The sequence below is a fragment of the Engraulis encrasicolus genome, chromosome 5 (assembly GCF_034702125.1).
Source record: "Engraulis encrasicolus isolate BLACKSEA-1 chromosome 5, IST_EnEncr_1.0, whole genome shotgun sequence".
NCBI lineage: Eukaryota > Metazoa > Chordata > Actinopteri > Clupeiformes > Engraulidae > Engraulis > Engraulis encrasicolus.
This window is the reverse complement of record NC_085861.1, coordinates 39,190,877-39,218,473: the sequence shown is the minus strand read 5'-3', so window position 1 is coordinate 39,218,473 and position 27,597 is coordinate 39,190,877. Positions and strand designations below refer to the sequence as shown.

At 45.3% G+C, this 27,597-nt stretch overlaps 2 protein-coding genes across 3 annotated transcripts in view; both read right to left on the bottom strand.

Annotated features, from left to right (window-relative positions):
* si:ch211-113g11.6 (uncharacterized protein LOC559008 homolog) overlaps positions 1-6,784 on the bottom strand; it is a 17,359-nt gene extending 10,575 nt beyond the window's left edge. Inside the window, exons 1-4 of the mRNA XM_063198211.1 lie at positions 6,706-6,784; positions 4,840-4,979; positions 3,768-3,830; positions 1,742-1,852 (exon numbers count right to left, since the gene is read on the bottom strand). Coding sequence (XP_063054281.1) covers positions 1,742-1,852; positions 3,768-3,830; positions 4,840-4,979; positions 6,706-6,784 — 393 coding nt within the window. The remainder of the gene's footprint in view (positions 1-1,741; positions 1,853-3,767; positions 3,831-4,839; positions 4,980-6,705) is intronic.
* A 5,794-nt stretch (positions 6,785-12,578) lies between these two features.
* Positions 12,579-26,530, bottom strand: lingo4b (leucine rich repeat and Ig domain containing 4b). 2 transcript variants are annotated; one of them, XM_063198210.1, is made up of 4 exons: positions 26,353-26,530; positions 16,788-16,897; positions 15,931-16,278; positions 12,579-15,546 (listed from the first exon to the last, which is right to left on the bottom strand). In XM_063198210.1, exons 3-4 carry the CDS (start codon positions 16,264-16,266, stop codon positions 14,008-14,010), a joined length of 1,875 nt encoding a protein of 624 aa, XP_063054280.1. In that variant the 5' UTR covers positions 16,267-16,278; positions 16,788-16,897; positions 26,353-26,530; the 3' UTR covers positions 12,579-14,007. The 2 variants fall into 2 exon arrangements, with proteins under 2 accessions (XP_063054280.1, XP_063054278.1); XM_063198208.1 differs by lacking the exon at positions 26,353-26,530 and adding an exon at positions 18,658-19,038.
* Between the last annotated feature and the right edge of the window lie 1,067 nt (positions 26,531-27,597).

The window sequence follows — 27,597 nt, the reverse complement described above, 5'->3', positions numbered from 1 at the left end:
AGTACACCCCAGATTGAAATCCGGTGGAAAAGGGGCCGTGTTGGCTCGAATCATCTCGAAATGAAAAGGGATTAAAAGGGAGGTCATCGGTATTTGTTTCAACCTTCCTTTGCATTGAACTTTTACATTTTGAGTGTGCACCTGTCTTAAATAGATTGGTGTGAGATTTGAATGCAATCCTATGGAGAATATCATGATCTGCTTCAGTAGTCACAGTAGTCAGTAGTAGTCATGCTTCCTCTAGGTGTATTTCAGATTGCCCATGTTGACAGCATTCATGCATCCCCAAACCATGTCAGTCCCACTACCATGCTTGGCTATTGAGAGGATAAACTTTTTTGTAAAACTCACTTGTTTACCAGCGCACATGCTTGACACCATCTAAAGTAAATTTGTTTATCTTGGTCTCTTCAGACCACACAACATTGTTCCAGTGATCCATATCCTTGGTCTGTTCATCTCTCTAGAGACCAAGATTTTAAAAAAAAAATGCTTTAGATGGTGTCAAGCATGTGTGGTGCACACTCAAAATTTAAAAGTTCAATGCAAAGAAAGGTTGAAACGCACGCCAATGACCTCCCTTTCAATCCCTTTTCATTTCTAGACGATTCGAGCCAACACGGCCCCTTCTCTACCGGATTTTAATCTGGGGTGTACTCACTTTTGTGGGTACATGTTCAAACATTAATAGCTGTATTTATTTTTTTTCTGAGTGAACAAGAAATGTTAAATATGTTGTAGCAGTTAAATATGCAGTTAAATATGTTGTTAAAAGGTCAGCAAATAAGCAGTTAAATATGTTGTTAAAAGGTCACTAATCATTGTGTCAAAGTGAAATTTCTTTAATGCTTTCTTATGACAAGTTATACTCACAAATCTGCAAAAACTGTGAGGGGTGTACTCACTTACGTGATATACTGTATCTCTGGGGCACTAGAGGTGAAGTGGCAGAAGACACCTCTCACTGTGTGACATAAAAGTCACAAGGGTCAACTATGCATATGCATGAATGCATCAATGGGAGTGAGAGCTTATTACCGTCGGAGGATAAAGAGAACTGCTCCGATGGTGAAGAACAGTGAAATTCCCTGAGATCAGTACTTTGATGATATTTTGGCAGGACTTTGCTATTTCCTGCTGCAGTGGGATTATTTGGATGTTGATGAAGGGAACGAATAATTAGCAGCCAAACAGCCCATTCAGCCATGTTAACATTTGGCAGCATTTAGAAGTCACAATGCACAAAACCTGCAAAGCTTGTTTAGAACCGCTCTTCAAAAAAATGTCTTTCATTTCTTCACTGATTCTTTTCCGCTCACGTTGTGCACATCTTGTGTCATTTCAGATATAAGGGTTGCTAGACAACTGTGAATTAGGCATGCTCAAGGATTCTCAAAAACGATTCGTAGAAGCACCCAGTTTCAGTAAATGCTTTCTGACACGTAGCGCTTTTGAGAAGCGAAGATGAGACAATGATGAGCTAATCATGCTCTCACAAAGAAGAGCACCGCAGAATGATTGCTACTCCATATACCTACGCAATGAATTATGCACTGACTGCGAGGACTTCAACAGTTTTGTTTTATATCCAACCACGATAATGTCATTATCACTCTCCTCTATTGTGCGCTGCTCTGATTTGTAATAGCCTGTTCTATTCATCTCTATTCTGCTCTCTTCTATTCTGCTCTCTTCTATTCTGTTCTGTTCTATTCCAACTCAGTTTCAGCAAAAAAAATACAGGAAGAGCTCTTACCATATGCCAGCACTTGGGAGATCCTGCGTTTGTCCCACAAACCACAAACGTGCCGTTGACGTCCTCAATCACAGTGATGAAGTTATCACACTCCAGCTGATGACAAGAAGGACATGAGATGAATTATGCTAGCAGGTAAAGCACATTTGAGCTACTTCCAGAAAGTCAACATGACCGCCTGGAGAACTCCCATTATCATTGTGACAAAACATGTAGTGCCTCACTGCCCACAATGAAGTTGCATGTATGCCACACCCGGCAGCATCCCCAAACGGAGCCCCAAATGAGTAGTGTGGCGGGACAGTACCATGCTTGCTCAGTCACGGAGGAGGATGGGGAGAGCACCCCACCCACCTGGCCGGTTGGGAATTGAACCAGCAACCTTTGGACTACAAGACACCCTAACCACTTAACGCTCTATGGTCATGGAATTCCATCTTAGTGCTACATTAATAGACATAGCAAGGTTTATATTTATTCAGTGTGACTGTGATTTAATTCTTAGCTGGGAATATGCTTGCCAGAATAGCTGTTCCACAAGCTGCTTGCATTATATGCATTACATGTCTGTGTATATAGTGATATCAGACTAGCGCTTGAAGACTTAGCTGGCTTAGGTTTAGAGGCTATTCAATTGCTAATCGATAGGATTTAAATTGTTGCCATTATTGGGATTGCCCATCACAAAGCATGGTAAATGCCTCTCATCAACATGATGGCTCACCCATATAGTCCATATATAAGTACATATGCAGAAACGCTGACAGCTCAGGACTAATTCATCTGAAAGTCCCCCCTCTCAGTACATATTATTGATGTAATAGGGATCTGATTCTGGACACCCTCCCCCCCCACACACACACACACACACTTCCTAGGCCCGGGACAACATACCCCTTTGTTCCCTCTGTCGGCTGCCCCTGAGTACATGCCAGATCTTCCATTTATGCCATACTCTAGTTTTTCAGCAAACCTTCTCCGCAGCACAACAGACTCACCATGGACACCCATGTGGCTGAAGCTAGTCCATTTTCAGTGTCAGCATGAGGCTGATAGAAAACCAATAGAGCAAACTCAGCAGCTGGCCTCTCAGACAACAGCCATGGGGGAAGACACTGACTTCAGAGAAGCCAAGCAACTATGAAGAGTGTGTTTATTTGTACTTCATGTGGTCTTTTTTTTGCGTCTGTTATATTTTGTTGCAGATCGATATAAGAGATCTTCGATCAAACTAGCTAAGAAGGTTTGGGCTTTATAGTTTCGCTTTAGTTTCGGTGCAGTTTCAGATCAGAGCAGATACTGTAGTAAAAGAAACATTCCACTATTTTTGGAAATAAGCTAATTTCACACATCCTCTCGCGTTAAATACTGGTCATTGAGTTTAACATTTCTCCTGTTCTTCAAGCCATTACATAATTCTGTAGCCAAGTAAACTAGCCCCACCTGCCAGCGGCCAAAATTATTTTTGCCTGTCTACCTCGGACAATGCCCCAGGTCCTGAAACTGGTGGACCAATCACAACCCAGGAGATTTGTTTTGAATCTTTGGATGTAAAGCGGATGGGGTTTTGAGGGAGTGACGACAAAGCGTTGGCCAATAGGCACAGACACGGTTTGAAAAACAATGGGTTGTTCCCATTAACAATCTTCCGATGTCTCGTTGATCGTGGGCCAGACTAAATATTCACATTTAATCTCACATTTAGTCTGGCTTGCCAGGCTAGTAATTCTGGTGATATTACTTCTTAGCATGTATAATTGAACCGAATGGAACCAGTTGGTACAATGTAGTTTCTGGTACCATCCGGTTCAATGATACCTGTTAAGAAATAACATCACCAGACACAGAAAAAGCTGGAAGAGCAGGAGAAATGTAAAACTCAATTAATTAAATCGAGGTGAGCTGTGAAACAACCGTATTTCTAAAAATGGTGAACTTTTCCTTAATAACAGGGAAACAATCTTCATATAATTCCTAAATGTTACATACAGGTGTACATGTTATAACCTACCTTGCCCCAAGTCGTTCTCGAAAAACAGGTATCCCTTGCATTTTGATTTGTGACCACAGGGATCTGAAGGGGGAGTATAGAGTAAATAAACAACAAACAAACCAAAATGCCCATCATTATACTCATAGGTTGTAGGTCAGACAGAGAAATGGTTGTAGGTTGTAGGTGTGCTCTGTTGCACCAGCAGTACCTTTTTCTCAGTGTAATAATGCACCTGCTTTTTAAATATAATGAAATAGGTAAATGTGTCGATCTGTGGGGAACAACAGTATTCTCCCAGGTCAGTGGTGTAGTCCACGTAGACCGCGGGTATACGGAGTATACCCACGTCTAAATTTCAGGGATTTCAGTATACCCACTTAAAATTGATTGATCCATTGTTTTGAGTAGCACAAATATATACAGTATACCCACTTCAAAACATGCTCAAATATACAGTATACCTAGGGCTGGGCGATATGGAAATAAAACAATATCACGATATGGATTACTTTATATCACGATAACGATATATATCACGATATAGCACAATTACATACGTTTTCAGTTATTCTCTTTATTTGCTCTGTATTTTTTCATGTCGCAAAACAACCTTTCTTTAAAATAGATGTTTTATTCTTATTTTTACAGTTACATTAACGTATAGTGTGTATTGTGACAACATGAAATGTAATGAAAAGATATTCAATCGCATAAAATTGATAAAATTACTATAACGATATAAACGATATGGCGAAAGGTCACGATATACACTTTTATATCACGATAACGATATATATTGTCATTGCCCAGCCCTAACTATACCCACCACAAAAAAGTAGACTACACCACTGTTCCAGGTACAAGACAATGTCTCGATAAAAAGGTAACAAATGGATCCTTTACAATACCGTACTGTAACTTCAAAGGCACATAATTGGTCTGCAGAAAGGCACTGCTGGTGTGGTAAGCTTATGCACACAGGCGTACTTCCATTTCTCTGTGTGTTGGTCAAGTCAGACAGCCTTCCTGTAGTCTTACTGGGTCAAGTCGAGGAGGTGCTGAGCAAATAGGGCACTTCATCATTGCCTACCTTAATGTCTTGAACTCCTTTGTCAGTGAATGTCAGCATGTAGATAACTGCCTGGCCTCCCACGTACAGGACATCAGTGCCCTGTTTGTGGTACACAGTCATGTAGTTCTCCGGTTTCTCAAAGTGATACCGGTCTTGTTCTTGAGGGAACAAACAGACAGTCGGGTGGGGGGTATTTTCATTAGATAAGGTCTATTTTAGCCTACAGCTGTTCTACATTCTCAACACAACGAGAATTAGAGGACATCGTTGGACCAAATGGGGCCTGGTTTACTTTTAGTGGAAACTAGTCACACCTGGAATAGTTTCAGGGATTCTTTCGTTTGTATCAACAGACGTGAAACGGAGCATATTCCCTGGTTCACGCAGTTGTGACTGCTTCGAGAAAATGCAGATGGACTGGGCACTTTCAATTCTGTGGTCTAGTAGAGAGCGTTTCGCTCAGCCAGTCCGCTGGCAATTTAGCCAAACGTGCCTTGAATGGAAAATGCGGGCGCTGGGCGAGGCAGTGGCCGCTGTCCATGGTGCTGGAATTTATGGCACTAATACTCCGCTACGTCCTTGCGGTCCACTGTGAATTCTTACGCATGGGTACACACAGCGAATAGCAGTAAATAAATACATAAATAAACAAATAAATAAATGTGCATTGGTTGAATCAAGGACGGGTTATTCTGAGGTGAGAGACAGTGGCGTTTTGTAGACATCCAAGCCGGGCGAGCTTGTGTGTTCTTGACACGCTGCCGCGGTATTCATTGTGGCGCTCCGTGGCAGTGACTAAGAATGAAGTGTGGCGGCGTTCGTGCTTTGAATGAAAAAAATGTTATCTGGATGAGCGGAATTTTCCATCTATCCAGTGTCTGATTGGTGTGTGTGTGTGTGTGTGTGTGTGTGTGTGTGTGTGTGTGTGTGTGTGTGTGTGTGTGTGTGTGTGTGTGTGTGTGTGTGTGTGTGTGTGTGTGTGTGTGTGTGTGTGTGTGTGTGTGTGCGCGTGCGTGTGTGTGTGCGCGCGCGTGCGTGTGTTGTGTGCGTTTGCCAGTAAAGCTTTCGAGGTCTTCCGTGAGCCATCGCTAGGCTGCTGCTGCTGCAGTGCCATCATTCCCTCAGTGTGAGCAACTGCATTGCAGCGGTACTACAACGCGAGATCCTCTCTGCTGAAAGGCGTTGAGTAATGATAAGTGTACTTCAGCCTTAAGATAATGCTTTCCCGGTGTAGTCCTGGACATTACCCGGGTCGGCAACAGTCTATCAGTGTTAAGATGCTCCTGCAAATGGCAGCGAGCCTGCCGCCAAGTGCACTATTTGATGCGCTTCAGCACCAAAAACTTACAACTTACACCGTGAAATGGCTAAGAAGAACATTCAATAGTGTCTGAAATACGAGGCAGTCTGTTGTGCATTTTTCTATGCCGTTTATGACAGTTCAGACAGCTGACTCTACAAGTGGTTAAGTGATGACGCTTATCCCATCTCGTTATAGTTGACAAATATGTTTCCCTGATACACATCACTGCTGTTGTGGCGTTGCAAATTGATTAATTTTTCTATGGATATGGAATGGTCAGTTTTGATGCAGACGTTACATTCTGATAGGCTACAGCCAGTGTAGGAAATGTAGAACGGATTTTATTAGCACGCATCCATCTGTCCTCTGGCATTTGTCGGTGGGCTCCACTGGATTTTTTCCCGTGTGTACCATTCAACCATCAGTCTTCTAACTGCTGAATGAAAGAAGCGAAACGAGTAGCCAACTGTGCGCATGCGACATGTATAATTCCCGCACATCTTGGCACGACTGTGTCAAAATCTATGAATGCATCTTATCAACTTTATTGCCTGATGCTGCGTGCAATAAAAAAAACGTACCTCGGATGACAAATTTCAGTCTTGGCATTCTCTCAGCCCATGCCACGGACAACAGGGTCGCCAATAAGATCCAACGCATCTTGTAAGGTCCGGTCGACATCAAATATTGTATTTATGTCCAGGAAATACTGTTCCAACGATTTGGTATTTACCTCAGGATACCCTGGCGGAGGATGTGACTGGTAAGAGTTAACCAGCCTACGTTATCAGACACTGGATTGGCCCGGTCTCTCTCTCTCTCTCTCTCTCTCTCTCTCTCTCTCTCTCTCTCTCTCTCTCTCTCTCAAATTATCCCTTGGTTGGTCTGTCTCAACGTTCTCCTCTCAGAAGTCCGAAGCTCGCAAGCTCCACCTCAAAGCTTGAAAGAAAAAGATGGAAATACAAGTTATAGATTCAAGAAACCCCAATCCTAAAACAGAATTATTCATACATGGTGATTGCATTTTGCATAACATAATGGGCTCTACTACCACGACGAAATAACCGTTCAGTGTGTACATTTTCAGACGCACGCAGCGCTTTTTTTACACTGACCGCGAATGAGCTCATCATGAACACAATCAGTACTACTTTTCTTTTATTTCACAGAGTTTTAAGTATTATTAACAGGAGCTGTGATTATTAAACACCGGCCATCATTTCAGAGAGACGCTAGAAGTCAAGAAGTGGTCGATCAATATTGACGTATCAGTCTCGTCGATGTGTAGGCCTACCGTCTCGTACTATAATGAAACCATCCCACGTTTCTGCCTGCCGTGCATCCTACGATTGCTATCGATTTCGGTGTCAAAACAGACAAGAGTGGAGATCTGTCCTGAGCTGAGGGTCTCTTAAGGCAAGTGAGTGGTCCTTTCATTAGTGCAAAAACATAGCCTACAAATAATTTGGCAGTGGAGTCTCAAAATGCAGGATAGTTAGCAAACCAGCCTTTTGCCACATTCGGATAGGTACAGGTCTGATTGGTCGCACATGTTATCCTTTGCATTCTTTTCATAGAATATAATGGGTTACACTTTGCCAGGAAACGATGGGTTACACTACAGGTTCCCCATATAGGCCTATTTGAAAAACTCTGGTAGGTATAGACCCGCCCTACTGTAGGGTATAATTAACGGGGATGGTCACGAAAACGCCTATTGCATGGTGGTTGTGTTAAAGGTTGAGGCGAAACATATTTCAATTCTGCGTGACTTTGAAAACCAATAAAAAGTGACGTGACATTTCAGGAGTAGGCCTACACCAGGTGCGTGTAACTTTGCTGATCTTTGTGTAGTTTAACTTTGCATACCCATATTTACCCTTGCAGCTGTTCATTGCAGGTGCATCTGCGTCAAGGACTCTGGATTGTGGCTGGCCATTATTCACCTCTTGATGCTCGTGTAGCAGGCCTAACTGTCCACAGCGGATGCACTTAAACTTAATTGCAAATTAGACATTACAGATAAACGATACCTTCTCGCACATTGTCCTTGTCAGATGTGGGTTATCAGCTGGGACTGACTACTGTTTCCTCGACCTTCCATGTGCCGAGGAAGCATGTTATGAACACAATTACCCTGAATTTTGAGAAGACCTGGCAGTGAGGCTATTGATGAATCCATTTTTTTCTGCACCCATAGGCAAAACTCTTCGGAAAAGCTATGCAACCTGAGTTGGTCGAAAGTGCGCCTCTTGGCACGTCAACCGGTTCTGATGGGGAAAGGCTGAAAGCGCTTGAAAGTGTGACACTAGCCCCACTGGCGTCTTAAGATTTGATTTCCTTTCCTGGTGCTGAACATGTCAATCTGTTGAACGGATGCCTCAGCATCAGTCTGTGTTTGGCACCACCTAGAGGCCACTGACACTAACTGTTCTGCAATGACGTTGTTCGATAGGACCTCATCAAAGCTACAGTGTATGTGCCAGTGGCAAGCGTCTGACTCTGTTACAAGTTGACTTTTCCCTGGCAAGAAAATGCACTCGTTGCGCACAGGTGTGACCTGGCTTTAGAGGTTATAGGCCAGTGACACAAAATTGTCACAGACGATATTTTAATATTTTGAACATCCCATCATATTTTTCAAAAGTATTTTTTGGGGGGCTTTCAGCCTTTATTGTTTTTTTTTAGACAGAATAGTGGAGGAGAGTCAGGAAGTGAGCTGGGAGAGAGAGATGGGGAAGGACCGGCAAAGGACCCGGACCTGGAATTGAACCTGGGTCGGCCGAGTGGTTAATGTGTGCCCTACCATATCAGCCACGGTAAGGCCATCCCATCCTCTTTTAATGTCTAAACACCCCATAACAACATGGGCTACTGGGTACTTTTTTTTTAGGAAAATACGTTTTCACCACTTTTATGTATGAGCTGTAGGCCTATGCCAAAGCTCTTGCATATTGTACTGTACACATTAAAGTGTGCTGTGTACCATATACCACAGCAATCTAGACCTTTCATAGATGTGGTTACATTGCACCTTACAGTATTTAGTTACAGTGCATTAACTTTGGTTTCGCCATTACGATGGATGCATGAGTTCTGTGTTATACAGTCTTCACATCGTGTACTTTGTGGCTCATATCCCTTTCCCTGGTGTATTGTTTTTAAACAGGGCATTTTTTTCTTTTCTTTTCTTTTCTTTTCTTTTCTTTTCTTTTCTTTTCTTTTCTTTTCCTTTCTTTTCTTTTGTAAAGCTTTTCCATCACTGCTCAGCCTTATTACCACCCTTTTGTAAGAAGCATATGGGTTGAGTGTGCACTCTAATTAAGATGTCAGGCAATATTTTTAGTCATTTTTCACACCAGAGGATTTTGTATTGAAACTACCAACACTTGCATTATCTCACACAGGCTGCACTGTCTTACAAAACCTGCTCTGAATTTTTAAACATATTCTCATATATCCAGACCGTGTAATTCATGGTGTTCTGTTCAATAATAAAGGAACTCCAGATGTTCCATTGCCTCTATTTCTCTTGTACAGACCTACCGAAATGCCACTGGTTTATGCTAATCAGCTGGCTCTTTGCCATCCTTGATCTCAACTGAGAGAGATCTGAGATCTTCACTGGGGTGCAATTACTAGTTTTGATGTTTGGAGGGGCAGAAAATTAAACTGAACTTTGATTTCACATTATGAGCAAAGAAAGATTAAGTGTTGGGTTCAGTCCACTGAGTAAATCTTACACTTTGACAAGCTAGGTCCTTCTGATCCAGTCAGCCCTGTCACAAACAGGCAAGAAAACTAAGATATTGCCTAGGGCCATAGTCCAAGGTGAGAGGGGGTGTTGACTGGTTGTGTACTGTTATTCAAAATACCACAAATATGTAGGCCTACTTGTATTTAAATTACCTTTGTGAGTTTGGCAGTACCTCCCTGAACTCAATGACCGAAAAGTGATGTGATATTGCTATTGACATCTCTCTCAAGGTGCCCTCTCCCCAAAAGGTTGAAGAGAAGAACAGTTAAAAGACCCTAAGTCCCTCTTTGTCTAAGTCCCCTTGAAACTCCACAGGATCCAATGTAGGTGTATCAATGTGTGATATTTGTATGTTATTTATATGGTGGTGGGCACCTTCCTTTCCTTCAGGATTAAAAAAACACATGTATCTCTACTACTATACTATAGTAGTCCTATTTGTATAAAAACCTATCCCAAAAGGAGATAGAAAAACAGCTGACCAGCACACTGTGCCGGCAAGGGAAAGCAAGACCTATTTTTAATCTGGCGGCATTTCCCTGGTCCTGTTATCCAAAGCAAAAATATGTTTGTAATGTACTTGTCCTCAGGGCCGCTAATAGCTCTGACCAGACCCAGGACAAATTCACCTGAAAGGGGCTCCGTCTCAATGAATTGCGTTGTAAAGGGATAAGCGATAAGTGATATAATTGTAAGTCGTTCAGTTAAAAAGCGTCTGCCAACTGCAATTTAATGCAGCATGTAGCATGATGTAGCCATTTTGGCCTTTCAAGAAACGCTAAGCGATAAGCCCCCCTGCCCCCCCCCCCTTCAGTGGGCCTGCAACTGACCCGTTTGTCACCAGTGTAAGCGGGGCCTGCTCGTCTTCTGGATATCTGACTGCTGTGGTAGGCATATGTAATTTATGTTTAGAAGGAGTACACAAAAGATATGGGCTGCCAGCATGCCATAAAAAAAGATCCATCCAGGATTAGCGCTTTCTTTTTTTTCTTTTTTTTTTCTTTTTGTGCGGTGTCAGCATGCATGAGCTGGAATTTGCACGCAGTATTTAGCAAAAGGTCCAGCACCTTCTATTTATTTATTTATTTCATTGACACTCCATGACAGGTGCCAGACAGACCTATATAACAAATCGCAGCATGCGCGGTGGTGGAACAGGGTTAATCCAGAAAAAAAGGGTTTAAATCTCCTGTCCTGTCGGTCACACACGTGATTTATCCTCTCCTGTTTTGAAATTCTGGGTTATTCCAGGCTGCGGCAGGGAAGCGGGTCCCTGTCTACGGCACGCTGAAATCCACTTAAGAGCCTCAAATGAGCTGTCTGGACAAGGAGCGCAGGAGCGAGCGGCACTGTGGAGTGGAGAGGAGCACACTGACCTTCAAGAGTTCTGTGGTTACTGTAGGTGTGCTTGTGTGTGCGTATGTGTGTGTGTGTGTGTGTGTGTGTGTGTGTGTGTGTGTGTGTGTGCGTGCGTGTGTGTGTGTGTGTGTGTGTGTGTGTGTGTGTGTGTGTGTGCGTGCGTGTGTGTGGTTCGCTTTATGTGTGAGTCTGGACTGGAATGATTTTTGTGGTTGAGTTGGGGGGAGAGAGAGCAATAGAGAGACAGAGAGAGAGAGAAAGAGAGAGAGAGAGAGAGAGAGAGAGAGAGAGAAAGAGAGAGAGAGACTCATGGGAGTGCAGCGGTCAGGTGTGTGTGTGTGTGTGTGTGTGTGCTGGGTGGGGAGGGTTTGAGTGTTTTGGCTCACTGTGGCTTCAAGTGCTGACTGGAGAACAGTACAGACTCTCTCTCTCTCTGTGTGTGTGTGTGTGTGTGTGTGTGTGTGTGTGTGTGTGTGTGTGTGTGTGTGTGTGTGTGTGTGTGTGTGTGTGTGTGTGTGTGTGTGTGTGTGTGTCTGTGTGTGTGTGTGTGTGTGTGTGAGAGAGAGAGAGATGGCACTGTGACGTGATGGCTGCATCACTCACCACCAGTGACCCAGTAGGGGAAATGCAGAGTATATACCTGTTATAAGGCCACTGCAAATAGGGGTTATTGTCTTCAAACAAACAGCACTTTCAGCCAAATTGGTATTGTGAACTCCTGTGGTGTGGTCCAGTCCTCCTACAGTATACGATGCCAGAATCATTAGCTTGTTAATGGCCAAATAAGTATCTGTACAGGTGAGACATTTCACACTCTATTCATTTTGGAGAATAGTTTAGCCTCAGCAGTATTTAAACCAAGTGCCCAAGCATAGCTTTGTTTATCCAAGTTCAGCACATTAGCTCTAAGTCTTCCTTTCCACTGGTCACATTAAGTGTAAGTCCAACTGGGAAACTCCAACTCCCATTGTCATTGTGACACAGCACTCCACAGCACACAAGTGTTCACTGCACACTGCACACAACAAAATTACATTTATGCCTCACCCGGCCGTGCCGTGCCAGGGGGCAGCCCCCAATGGCGCCCCTAGGGAGCAGTGCGGCGGGATGGTACCATGCTCAGGGTACCTCAGTCAGAGAGGAGGATGGGGAGGATGAGGATGGGGGAGAGCACCTGTTAATTACTCCCTCCACCAACCTGGCGGGTCGGGACTCGAACCGGCAACCTTTGGGCTACAAGTCTGACTCCCTAACCGCTTAACCATGACTGCCCATAAAACATTACTAACATTACTTGAAACAATTACATTGTGGAAAACATACAGAGGGCTTAACAGACAAATTGCATATTTGTTTTAATAGTTGACGGTTGTAAATGAAGACGTTTACAAAGAGGTTCATAAAAAGAAGTGTCATAAATGAGTAGGCTGTTTTAAAAAAAAAAAATCAAAGTGAATATTTGCAAAGCAAAACATTCATCATTATTCAGGATTTTTTTTTCAAGATTTGGTCATACTAGCTTTGGAGAAGCAAGCCATGAGATTGACCTATTGCAATGCTATCATCATAGTATTTGCAGGCAGTGTATGCGGTTGGACCATTTATATTCAAAAGAAAATAACGTAAAATGAAATCAACACTTGATGCAACTGATATGCATTCTAATGCTTACGCTTCAAAAGCACCCAACACATAAATGATTAGACTCAATACACGTGTCTATCTCTTTAAATCATTGCTGTGTGACAGAAATCCTATTTGTATAGCAGTCAAAAGCTTGTGTGATTTTAATATGGTGTGTGTTATTATAGTGTGTGAAGTATGATAAGCATCTATACCAAATATAATGAGTACCATTTACATATCGACTATGTGTACCTTCTCCAATGTCTGTATCAAAATGCTCCCTGTGAAGGTGGCACTTTAGTTCATGCAAAATGCGCATACACACTGATGATTGCGATTCACAATACAGTACATGAACTTATTGTAGTGAAAAATATATAGAGCATCTTACAGTTGAAATGCTTTTTCATGTACAGCATACAGCAATGTCAGTATACCACAACGACTATGAATGACAACATGGCTTATAGCAAATCTCTGTTGTTGTTATTATTATTATTATTATCATTACCTCCGCCAAGGAGGTTATGTTTTCGGTCGCGTTGGTTTGTTTGTCTGTCTGTCAGCAGGATAACTCAAAAAGTAATGAACAGATTTTAATGAAATTTTATGGAGTTGTTGGAAATGATAAAAGGAACAAGTGATTACATTTTGGTGGTGATCCGGATCAAGATCCGGATCCAGGATTTAAAAAAATATTCTTCACCATTTCAAGATTTTGACATTCCAGTTTCTAACTCCACAAAAACGAGGCAGAAAGACTTGAATCAAACAGCTTCCTTGGCGGAGGTCTGCTCTCTCTGAGTGCATTTCTAGTTATTGTTGTTATTATTATTGTTATTCTTCTTATTATTAATAATAATATGAATATTATTAATACACAAATTCAGACACATTTGTCTGGGCAGGTAAACTAGCAGTCTCACATTAAAAGTTCTGGTCTCTGTGATCTGTGATGTCACTTCCTGTCGACATGACGTCACACACACACACACACACACACACACACACACACACACACACACACACACACACACACACACACACACACACACACACACACACACACACACACACACACACACACACACACAAACAACCTCCAACTTCCTCCTTCGTCCTCTTTTCCTTTCCCCGCAGCTCAGATGAGCTTCATGGTGAACCTTCCCGCGTCCCCGTCACCTCCCCCACCCCCCATGGAGGAGCGCGGCACAAAGTCGATGGTGGCCGTGTGCTTGATCTGGCCCTTGCTTTGGCTCCAGAAGAACATGAAGACGAAGCAGATGGCCACCGAGCTGAGGAATGACAGGAAGCCCATGGTGGTGGCGATCACCAGGGTCTTGGCGTCAAACGGGTACGGGTTGGTGACCTGGGTGGAGGTGTTGGCAGAGGGGGGCGGCGGGTAGTCCGTGGTGCTCCAGCTCCCGCCGTGGCCGCCCACGGCACTCTCGGGGTAGTAGGGCGCCGTGCGGTTGCGGGGGAACCCTTGCACTTGCAGCTTGACGAAGATGCTGTCGTTGCCGGCGGCGTTGGTGGCCAGGCACATGTAGGTGCCGCTGTCCTGCACCTGGGCGTAGCGCACCTCCAGCGAGCCGTTGGACAGCACGCGGATGCGGCCCATGGAGGTGAGCATGGTCTGCTGCGTGGACAGCCAGGTGATGCCGGGCGCCGGGTAGCCGTCGGCGCGGCACTCGAACAGCGCCGTGGAGCCCTCCTCGACCGAGACCTCCTGGGGCCGCCGGTCGGGGATGTAGGCCTGCCGGCAGGTGAACACCACCGGCAGCTCGCCCTCCGAGAAGTCCCCGATGCGGCGCCCACGCACACGCTCCGGGACCAGGCACGCGGGCTGCCGGCCGTCAAAGTCCAGCCGCACCCGCCGGCGCGCCACCCACAGCAGCCGGCAGTCGCAGGCCAGCGGGTTGCGGTCCAGCCGCAGCGTCTGGAGGTTGCCCACCGAGTGGAAGGCGCTCTCCTCCAGCGTGACGAGACGGTTGGACGAGACGTTGAGCAGGCGGAAGTGAGCGAGCCCGCGGAAGGCGGCGGGCTCGATGCGCATCAGGCCTCCCCCGACCAGGTGCAGCTCCTGCAGCCGCACCAGCTCAGTCAGCTGGTTGCCCAGGATGGTGGTGATGGGGTTGTAGGAGAGGTCCAGGTAGCGCAGGTACACCAGGTGCCTCATGGCCGCGTAGGGCACGGCGCTCAGATTGCAGCTGCTGATGGCCAGCGTGGTGAGGTTGAGGCCCAGCAGGCTGCTGGCGCCTACGGTGTCCAGCGAGGGCCAGTGCAGGATCTTCAGGCTGCGCAGCTGGCGCAGGCGGTGGAAGGCGTTGCTGGGCAAGGCCGGGCCGACGGTCAGCCGGCGCAGCCGCAGCCGCACCAGGCCCGAGAGCTGCGACAGCGCCTCCACGGGGAGGGAGGTCAGGTTGCTGCGGTCCACGTTGAGCTCCTGCAGGCTCGGCAGGCCCCAGAAGGCCCGCTGCGAGATGAACACCAGGTCGTTCTCGCCGGCATTCAGCTGCTGCAGGTTGCCCATGTCCCGGAAGGTGTAGTCCAGGAACACCAGGATCTCGTTCTCGCTGACGTCCAGGCTGCGGAGGTTGGAGAGGCCCGAGAAGACGCCCACGGGGATGATCTTCAGCCGGTTGCCGCGCAGCTTGAGCGCGCGCAGGCTCTGCAGGCCCTGGAAGTAGAGGTGGGCGATATGGCAAAAATGTCATATCACGATTTTTTTAACATAAAATCTCGATTTCGATTTTTTTATCACAATCTTCCATCGAAAAAATGAAAGAAAAAACAAACAGATATACTTGCAATTTGTAATTTGCAGTTAATAAAATGTTAACACACTGATGACACTCTCATGAAGTGCACAATTGGAATACAATATTCTAAAGAACAAATGTGAAGACCACAACACAAGTAAGTGAACATCACTCTGATACTGATAGTAAACATCCTCACTGCAAGGCGATCTATACGATTTCTTCACTTTGGCAGATTCGAGATGATCTTGTACTTGATATCACGATTCACGATTTAATATCGTCATATCGCCCACCACTACCTGGAAGGCCTCCACCTCGATCATGGACAGCACATTGTTGCTCAGGTCCAGCTCCTGCAGCTTGGAGAGGCCGTAGAATTGCCGGCGGCTCAGCGTCTTGAGCCGGTTGGAGGACAGGTCCAGCCGCTTGACGTCGCTGGCGAAGCCCTCGGGCACGGACGACAGGGACTTCTGGGAGCAGTTCACCTCCTGCGTCTCCAGGCGGCAGTCACAGCGCTGCGGGCAGGACCACGGCACGTCGGCGGCTGACATCTGGCACGCGCAGCTCAGCAGTAGCAGCGGCAGCAGTACCGGCAAGCACCTGGTCCACAGGTGGGCAACAGGCTCCCCGAACATATTACCGCCTGCCTGCAGAACACATATACAGTACATACAGTAATAAATACAACAATTTAGCTGACTAATTCGGTTCAAAGAACCGTTGCTTTACAACAGACAAAGCAATTGATATGTCATATGTTACTCAAAGAGATACATACAGTATGTGTAACAGTCGCTAATGCCTGTATAACTGTTGGGGAGGTGAAATGTATGTATGTCACATATTATATCACTCAATGTTATCACTTATCCGCTGTCTTAAAAAACAACAAGTACAAATGTTTGAACAAACAATTTGTTATGCAAGAGCTGTAGCTCAGTGGTAGCATACAGTAATCCCTGGACAATCGGCATCAGATGTTGAGCTTCAAGGTAAGGTAATGTTTAATACAGTTTACTTTGTAATGTTTTGAAGGCTCTGTAGACCTGTTGGCACAACATCGTCAAGTTTTTAGCATCATGACATCCTGTCGTGATTTGTAAATTATATTAGGATGTAGTCAAGGGGCGTCAGACTACATTTTCCTCTGACTTACCGATTTCCTATAAGAATGCAGGTGCTCATAACCCAATAATGTTGAAGATGGGTTTAGCGGGAGGCGTGGGGTGTGGAGAGGATGTCATGAGTAATCTCATTCCAAACAGCCTGAGGAAAAGAAACAGAAACAGAAACGCAAAAGGATGATTTTTGAACATATTCTTCATGCTATTTTATGGCAAGCAGCACGACAAGTTATTTAATCAGTAGAACAGAACGGAATGGGTGCCAGATCTTATGGGACCATGTAACACAAAAAAGGCCCACAGCATCAAAGTCTACTGGAGAACAAAAAAGGAAAGATTAATTATCCCAAAGACCTGAATATGAGCAAAAAGACAAAATCCCGCCGAGGCCCTTCCAGCTACGGGATTGTGTTCTGATAATTATGTCCGTTAGTCAGAACAACCTAGACCTGGATGATGTGCCCTACAAATCTCATTAATTGACAAAAGGGAGGTGTGTGTGTGTGTGTGTGTGTGTGTGTCTGTCTGTCTGTCTGTCTGTCTGTGTCTGTGTGTACATGCACGCATGTCCATGTACGCACGCACACACACGCACGAGTATGTGGATGTACTGTATGTTTGTTGTGTGTTGTTGTGTGTGTGTGCGTGCGTGCGTGTGCGTGTGTGTGTGTGCGCGCGCACGCGCACTGTGTGCGTGCATGTGTGTGTTGCTGAGAAAGTTCATACATGTCTTTGCGTGTGCCTACGCCTGTAAACATGGGCATGTGCGTGAATACAGAGAGGGTAGAAGAGACACTCATTTTGTAGTTGACAGGAGCAGCAGCAGCAGCAGCAGCAGCTCCATATTCCTGGTTGCTTAGTCATAAGTCCAGCTCCTCTGCCAGCCATTCACCCCCACCTCCTTCTCTCGAGCTGAGTGTATGTTGGGGCGTGCAAGTGTGTGTGTGTGTGTGTGTGTGTGTGTGTGTGTGTGTGTGTGTGTGTGTGTGTGTGTGTGTGTGTGCGTGTGCGTGTGTGTGTGTGTGCGCGTGCATGCATGCTTGCATGCGTGTGTGTGTTTGTGTAAGTGTGTGTGTGTAAGTGCGTGTGTGTTTGTGTGTAGGTGTGTAAGTGTGTGCGTGCGTGCTTGTGAGTGTGTGTGTGGGGAAGAGAAATGGGTGTCAGGCCGGTGACACGAAGGGACAGCTGCCCTTCACACTCTCATTCTGGCTCTGATTTACCTTAATGCCACCAGCCCCATATCACACCAAATATGGGCCAAAGGGTTTGTAATACAAAGGACTTACAATATGAGACAATACAAAAGGCTTACAATATCAGAAAATATGTAACTGTAAGCGGATGGTGACCGTGTCTGTGGACATTTTGTTCCAACCATTAATCCAACTAAAAACATGGGCTCTGTGTACATGGTATTTCACTGCACTGCACTATATCTATTGAGATTGAGAAAGTAGAAAGTAGAGAAAATGGCAGCCACCTGTTTACTATTCCTGCTTTCGACCAACAAATAAAGCATCTGAACAAGACTGCTAAATCTGTTTTTTTCTACTGACCTTCTGTCAGTATCAGGGTAGCTCCTACACATAGCTAATACCTCTCCACTTTCCACTCATGTACTTATCCTCTGCGGTTCATATTTTCCCCATCACTGAGCACTCTCCCAAAATGACATATAATATATTCACACAAAATCAAAGTACTGTTCGGTTACATAAACCTATTGCAGAAGCCAGTCACCAAACAAATATTTGAACCACTCACACACAACACTGAGATGCAGGGTGTCTCTCACATAGACCTTTGAGGAACAACTTTATGTGTTACAGGATAACCAAAAGCTAAGTGCACATTCAAACCAAACCAAAACTCTCAAAGACACCAAATCCAGTCAGATCAAACCTGTGATCATTGAAGAGACTCCGTGGGAAGTTAAGAGTCCAAAACATGCTTCTTTTTCCACTCCAGCTCCTCCCTTGCTCTGCTCTGTGGTCGTGGGCGCAGTAGGTTTGAAAAGCGATCCCAAGCCCCTGTGCAACCGTGTCTCATCCCCTCCTCTCTACCTTCACACTAAGGGGGCCCTTAGTGCCGCAATGGAATAGCTGACCCATAATCCAAGCCCCTGGCTGGCACGCTCACATGTTTTGGCTCGTCCGCGCCATTCTGACACAATATTCACTTTCTGTGCGACGCGGAGATGAGCTTACGCAAATTAAAAGTGTTGATTCCCCCGCGTGTCGACGCGACTCCGCCACAGACGCAGAGCAGCAGGTGTGACCAGCCCTTCAGGGCGCTCGTCAAAATGTCACCAGGGCTTTTCGGACTCACTTTCATTGCTCTCTCTCTCTCTCTCTCTCTCTCTCTCCCTCCCCACACTTACTTTCACACTGTCTCTCTCTTTTCTCAGATTCACTTTCTATCTACCTATCTATCTATCTCTCTCTCTCCCTTTCTGTCCATCTTTCTCTCTCAATCTTCCGTTCTCTCTCCCTCCTCTTCTCTTCCACCCTCTTTCTTCTTTGACTCTCTCTTTTTTCTTCTTCTTCTCTTTCCCTCTCTCTCTCTCTCTCTCTCTCTCTCTCTCTCTCCAATGGAGAGGCTGGCAAGAGATTTCATCATCTAGACTAAGCAATGCTGATCTACTGTCCAAACACTGTCACATGAGACCGCACTTACTGTCAGAGCCTATCAATAGACACACCTACTAAGTAAACACAACAAAGTGCCTGTCTGTCCGTCCATTTATGCTGGCTTTTAAGAGCATTTTATTTTGTTCCTCCCAAACTGTATAATTGCAATTCCCTAAGAGAAATTTCTGTAATGTTGCTATCAGTACAGTCTTTAGTAGTTTGTTTTCGCATGCTCCAAAGAGGTCATTCTTGGTGCAGTGTGTGATTGACGGACTCAATGTGTATCCAATTTATTTACGTAAGATCAGAAGCCCACTGTTCAGGGAGTAGAGTGCCTAATTCTTACTCAAAGCTCAAAGCTTATTCTCACTCAAATGACTCAAAGCCAAACATGATCTAATATCCAATCCAATTTGTGTCTGCACTATCCACCCAGACTTGTGGTGAAAGCGCTGATGGATTCTGTCTAAATTATTCCCTTATCCTTTTATGTAGTAACAAAAATGGCTAAGTATTTGTTGCTCTGTTATTTTACTGTAACATAACCCACCCAAACTAAGGCCTCGGTAACATATATGCAATAGTTTTTTTTTTTAATCCATTTACATATCCTGTCGTGGAAATCCCTGGTTTTAAAAATCTTCTAGGGAGCTAGAACTCCATTTACATGTAAACAAAAGGCCCAAACAGATGTTTTCACAAAAATATCCATACGTGTAAGTAAGGTCTTACTGGTCGTCCCCATTTTACCTCTCTATGTACAGTGATGGCCAAAAGTATTGGCACCCCTTCAATTCTGTCAGATAATACTCAATTTCTTCCAGAAAATGATTGCAATCACAAATGCTTTGCTATTAAGATCTTCATTTGTTTGTCTTGCAATGAAAAAACACAAAAGAGAATGAAAAAAAGTCAAATGAATGTCAGTAAGTCAGCAAAGTTCAGTTTGGTCTCTTTCTTTATATATATATATATATTGGGGGGGGTTTTATTGCCTTTATTTGACAGGATAGCGAAGGTAGTGACAGGAAGTGAGTGGGCAGAGAGAGATGAAAGGTCGGCAAAGGACCCGAGCCGGGAGTCGAACCCAGGTCGGCCGCATAGCAAACGAGTGCCCTACCATTTGCGCCACGGTAGGGCCTGGTTTGGTTTGTTTCTACCATCTTCTTCCATTGCCTGTTTCCTTAGTAACAAAAATGTACAATGTAAATGTCCACAGTAATGGACCTCTTTTCATGGAATGTGTTCTTTGAGGGCAAAACTAGTGTCTTCTTTGTAGCAGCAAGTCATGAAACTCACGATGTTGTTTTAAGAATAGGGGGGGCAGTTCGCTCTTCACCTGACAAAGCATTTTCCCCAAATAGTCGCATCATTTTTCCTTTTGTAAACAAAGTTGTAGTTAAATACAAGGTTGCAGCTTGAAGCACCTTGCCATTATTGCTGAATCAGCATGTGTGTGTGTGTGTGTGAGAGTGTGTGTGAGAGAGAGAGAGAGAGAGAGAGAGAGAGAGAGAGAGAGAGAGAGAGAGAGAGAGAGAGAGAGAGAGAGAGCGTGTGCGTGCACATGTGCATAGGTGTGTATCTGTGCGTATGTGTGCACGTAGGTGTACGCATGTTGGTGTGTACGTTCGTGCGTGCGTGCGTGCGTGCATGTGTGCGTGCCTGACAGAGAGAGAATGCATACTACATCCAATGAAGCTGCAACACTGTCTGGCCAGACAGACAGAGGAGAGGAGAGGAGAGCAGAATTTGGCTCCCTTTGGCCTTTTTATATTCGGCCTGAGTGTGCATGTCAGCACCAACACCCTGACCTGTCGCCTGAGCACCACCCCCAGAGGAGCAGCTCCCCACCCCCCCACACAAGATCCTCTCCCCTTCACACCACCACCCCATAGCCAAGATCCTCTCTCCCCCTCACACCACCACCCAACACACTAGATCCTCTCTCCCCCTCACACCACCACCACCCCATAGCCAAGATCCTCTCTCCCCCTCACACCACCACCAACCCATAGCCAAGATCCTCTCTCCCCCTCACACCACCACCAACCCATAGCCAAGATCCTCTCTCCCCCTCTCACTACCACCCAACACACTAGATCCTCTAACCTTCACATCACCACCCCATACCCAAGATCCTCTCCCCCTCATATCACCACCCAACACACTAGATCCTCTCTCCCCCTCACATCACCACCCAACACACTAGATCCTCTCTCCCCCTCACATCACCACCCAACACACTAGATCCTCTCTCCCCCTCACACACTAGATCCTCTCCCCTTCACAACACCACCACCCCATACACGAGATTGTCTCTCCTCATGTAGACATGTATACATGCACTGTAAAAAAATATATCAAGGATAAGTCATGATAACTTATACAGTGTGTCCCCCAGAATGTTTGTTAGTCAAGGTGATGGGGAGTTAAAAGTATTTATATTTTTTGGCTTAACAACTTTAGAAATTACATTCACAACATGAAATATTTTATATACTACTGTATATCCTTTCAGATAACCCTATATTTCTTGTCAAGGTGGCCGCCCTAGCGATAAAGTGCTGGGGGAAACAATCAATTCTGATATATACTGTAAATAAAACAGCATGGTTTAACTTGAAATCACAAGTTCATCTGCATTCTAAGTTAATTTAAATCTTTATTGTAAGTTGTGAGGAGCTTTGAACTCAAAGCTGCAATTCAAAGCTTCACACAACTTACAATTAGGATTTAAATTAACTTGGAATTCTGAGGCAGCTGGTTAACTTGTGATTTGTTTTATTTTTTACAGTGTGCCTATGACCACCACCACTATCACAGTCCCTCAGACCTACGCATACCACCCCTACTACCCCTCACATCCACCCCAGAGAGCCTGCCCTTTATCCCCTATGTTCAGACAGTACCAGAGTTTCCCTGTCCCACACGCCAAAAACAAGCACCAACCACCTGCCCCCCACATCCACACCCATACCCACGCATCCATTCCCTAAGCCAGCTACACAACAGCGGTGGACAGGAACATGTACAGTACATGTAATCATTACTGTACTACAATAGCATATGCATGTGTCTGTACTTAACTCTACTTTTATTTGGTGAGACTATACTTTGACTTCACCCACCACATTTCAAAGCGAAACATATCACTTTTCACTTTGTTACATATTTACAGAATCCTCCCGTTTCTTTATTTTTATTTTTAAATCAACACTAAACTAAAATACTGAAAGTTCAAAGTGTAGCGCGATAGACTATGACAGACCAATCAGCACTCAGCACGCAATTAGTTCCTGTGCAGAACTTCCTGTTGTGAATGGTCGGTGTGCGTGGTTGAGTGTGATATGCCGCATGCGGTTGCTGACTATTTCTTCTCCAAAGAGATAACATGCGCTAGTGGCTTATTACTGTGCTCCACATATCTTGTTAAGGGATGTTTTACCATATTCTTTGCATAGATTCTGTATTGACATTTTTTCAGCAATTGAACACCTTGCCCCCTTTTGCCCCTGTGTTCAGACACAGAACAAACACCCACAGTTTCCAGCCAGCCAGACCCAGCCAGCCAGCGAGCCCCATTTCCTCCTCCTCCTCTGCCTCTGTGAGGGTGACACCCATGAACTAGCACTATTCTTAGAAAGCCCCATGGACAGACAAGCCAGGCAGGGAGTAGGGAGCATGCAGCAGCGATGTGGGGGCCTAGCGGGCGTAAATCCCCAATTAAAAGAGGAGGCCTAAGAGAGACAAGACAAGAACAGCGATGATGAGGAGGGTGCCATGCGAGGCAGGCAGAGGGGACGGGGGTGGTGCATAGCAGCGTGGGGCCTGAGTGGTACTGGTCCCTCTTTATTGTCCCTGGCACCTGAGATGTCCATGGGGCCTTGGCATGGTGCCGGTATGCCAGAGCCAGGGGCGGAGCTATAGGGGAGGGCAAGTGGGGAATGTTCCCGGGGCCTAGGGCCCTCCCATATTTGTGGTGGTGGTGGTGGTGGTGGGGGGGGTTATTGTGACCAATGCAGGCTGTTTTGGGGGGGCCCTATAAGTGTTTTGCCCTGGGCCCAGTGTGCACTTGCTCTGACACTGGCCAGAGCGCAGGGGGTGGGGTATATATAAAAAGACAAGAACAGAGAGGCCAACAGGTGTCTGGGAAGGGGATGGGGGGAATCGGGGGGTCGGATAGAGGGGTTGAGCAGTTGAGCCAGATTTGAAAGTTTGAGAAGTGTGAGCTGAGCACTGGCTGGAGCTATTGCTGTTGCTATTTGGTTTGCTTATTTTATTTATTTTACACCCTGGTGGGATATTATCATCCTATTGGATGCATTTGAGAGGAGAAAGAACAAAGCTGTGATAATCAAACTGTTTTGGCGATGATGTCGTGTGAGAGAGAGAAGGGGGCTATAAATCCATAATGCATTTGGTGAGACTATAAACACAACACACACACACACACACACACACACACACACACACACACACACACACACACACACACACACACACACACACACACACACACACACACACACAGGGTCGCTGATAGCTTTTGTTGGGCCCGGGACAAAGTCATCTGAACGGGCCCCCTACCCAATACATACAATAAGTAAGGGGGACCCAATTTTGGGCCCCTATCTCCCAGGGCCCGGGACAACATATACCTTTGTCCCCCCTGCCAGCGGCCCTGCACACACACACACACACACACACACACACACACACACACACACACACATGCACACACACGCGCACACACACACACACACATAGGCGTGCACACAGACACTTTTAAGAGGGAGTAGGCCAACAGTCAACAACAAAAAAGGGAGCTGACTCCTGGTTTGGTTATGAGCATAAATATTTCCGTGCTGACATCCTCTGACAAACGCTGACGGCAGAACAGAGCTTGACAGATTGATTTTTGTGTTGTGCTTCAGGATGACTGGAGGGGTAGAGGATTTATCCAGCTTTAAGGCTTCTGGCAGTCTGTCTGTCTGTCTGTCTGTCTGTCACAAATGAATTTGAGGGTGATGCACTCATGTTCCCAGCTATATTTGAGGCTCTTTTTTCCCCGGTGCCTTCATGCAAGCGTTTAGTTGCAGCGAGATATCGATGCCAATACGCCTTTGCTTTTTTCAAATACATTTACATCAGTTATGTGAGAAGCCATGGTTTTGTGTTTTTTCTCTGTGGTTTGCTCTGTGTGTGTGTGTGTGTGTGTGTGTGTGTGTGTGTGTGTGTGTGTGTGTGTGTGTGTGTGTGTGTGTGTGTGTGTGTGTGTGTGTGTGTGTGTGTGTGCTCCATATGTGGGTTGCAGGATTAGTTCTCTATTGAGCGGCACAAACCAGTGGGCGCACCAAAGCGTGCTTGACACAGCCGCATCTCTCACAGAGGAGAGCTGCAGTTGTATTTAATCCAGACTTGTTTTTTTGTCCTTTTACTTCAACTGGTAGTGTGCCTTTACAAAAGTTTCGCTCAGATAAAGTTTGCACTGACGCATACATAGTCAAGTGTTGTGAGACATAGATCACAGGTTCTGCTGCTATTTGTGAAAGGCTGAGTAGCCCACATGTCTTTACATTCATTATCATACAAGTGAGTATACTGATTGAGTACAGTATACTGATTGATTACACCCAGCAATATCGGTTGGTTTTTTTAAAAAAAGATACATTTAGCAGAAAACACAAACATGGAATGCTAAGTAAATTCAAAGGGGTTATTTTGCATCCAGTCATTTTTAGAGCAACATAACAAAAACACTGGCCAGCAATAGTCTCTCCAAGTAGGCTATACATGAAAAAAAAAGATCAGAAACATTTCAATATGGATTAATCTCTGCCTCTCTCTCTCTCTCTCTCTCTCTCTCTCTCTACCTCTCTCTAGCAACCCAGATAAATGGATCTTGATCATGGGGGGATTACCTTGAGACCGAGACATTGCTTTTCAGTGATTTGTCTCCCACGACTAGGCCCCTTTAACGTGTCCTTAAATTGATGAAGAGGAGCGCTCTGAGAGCTTCCATGTTGCCTCACACAATTGCGCGAGAAAAATAAATGTGTTTTTTTTCTGCAAAGATGAGTGCCTCTCTCCATTGCTTTATCAATTCCCCGTGTCAGGCTGAGCAGCGGAAGTGAAGATAAATCATTGCCTGAGAGGTGACTGGAAGACAAGGAATGCATAAAGCGCACTGATTAAATGGTGCTGTTGGATCCACACCAAGCCTCCTACTACACCCACCACACACACCCCCAAAGGCCCTCCTCTTTGCATTAAGTTGCTTAGTTCTTTATTGCCCCAGCATCTTACAACACAGTTTGTCTAAAAAGTTTGAAACTTTAATTAAAATTTGGTTCAAGACGTTGCTCTTTAGGCTATACTATCGAGCTTGACATAAGCTACTTCTTAATGACATCTAGATGTTATGCATTCACAGGGCGTTCGTTGTATCATCACAAGTTACTGTGTTCATTGGGAGTGCTGAATCGAGTGGGAATAAAGTTCGAGTAGCATTGCGTTGAAACACGCGATAGTGCTCACGAGTCAGGTATTAACTATGTAATGTAACCTAAATAAACCAACTGCGGAACGGGTTGTTGCCTCTGGGAAGCTGCAATAGCCTACACCCACAAATACTCCTCTCCAGGCTGCTTTTTCGTGTGCCTTTGCGGTTTCAATACATCAAGCTGCACCACTCGCTTGTGCAGTTGGAATGCGCTTTACATACAACAGCCAGTCAGTCCTATATCATCACACACGCGCTGTACTACTGTACAAGGTTACTGCAGCCAGTCCTGCAAACACCGCAGGACATGTGTGGCAAACAAATTGTTTCGATACCCATTCAGATACAAACACACGGGTGGTGAGAGCGAGCTTTGTCTGCTATGTGTTTGCCAACATAGGAGAGTAACCCGACAGAGACAGAGGAACACATTTAAAGTCAAAACTTCGCCGTGACCGCACTCACCTGCTGCAGCCTCGAGTTCACAGATAGCCAAGAACATTTCCAAAAGTCACGGTCCTCCCTTGCAATCGCGAGCCCCGGTCCTTCGCTCTCCGATGCGCAGCGACTGGCTTCTTCTCATGCTTCAAAGATTGTAGTGACACCAGCTCAGAGATACACACGAACATTTTCATCCGTCCCTCTCATTCCTCATTAATTTCCCGTGTCTGCGGCGCAAATCTCCGGAGTCCTGTCAGATAATTGTATCGCCTGTTTTAATTTGGGTCGTTTTCAACGTGTCCAGCGCACTCGAAGGCTTCGATTTCACCTTGTAATTTACGGCAGCCCCGAGCTGAAGCATGTACCAGACCAGCAGCATCTAAGACCCACAAACAGTTTTAACAGCATGTGATCTCGTTCATTTAGATGCTACTCCAGAGTGTCATGCGGTGGCGGTGCTCTTAATGTCAAAGCAGGATTTGAGTTTTTTTTTATTGAATGAAAAGGCGGCGAGGATAATTGCTTTGGTGGGGGCATTTTGTAGGACGGATGAGCAAAATGTGCACAGCACGGCACGGGACAGCCAAATCTGCGGATTTAGGTATAACTCCAGTTGGGTAGGACACACAATAAAAGCCTGCCTTCGGCTGTGAACTCGCGCCAAGTCTGTATGCCTTGCCGTCCGAGCGTGTATCACGCATGCTTGGTAGAGCCGTTCAGTTATTGATCGGGGGAATTAATAAAGATCTGAAAGGGAGTAGGCTACTATTTATAGCTCGTCCATATATTTAAGCCATTAAAATGTAACTGGCTATAGCATGTTTGCTTTAGAAGACAACAGTTGTTAACACCCCGTTCAATTTTTACTCTCTCTGTCTCTCTCTCTCTCTCACACACACACACACACACACACACACACACACACACACACACACACACACACACACACACACACACACACACACACACACACACACACACACACACTAGTGAAATGAGCAAAAGAGACTAGTAGGCTAGTCTAGATTAAATTAAGACTCCTGCTGTGCCCGTCATCATTTAGGCTAGTAGGCTAGTGCATAACCAGTTCAGTCATTTTATGTTGTTGTTATTGTTGCTGCTGCTGCTGCTGTTTACACTTACTTCACTAGAGTAGGAGGCTCTAGTTGCCGCTGACAGCTTTGACTGGACCCAGGACAAAGTCATCTGAAAAGCCCCCCCACCCAGTACATTGAATCTAATGAGGGCCCAATTGTGGTCCCCCCATCT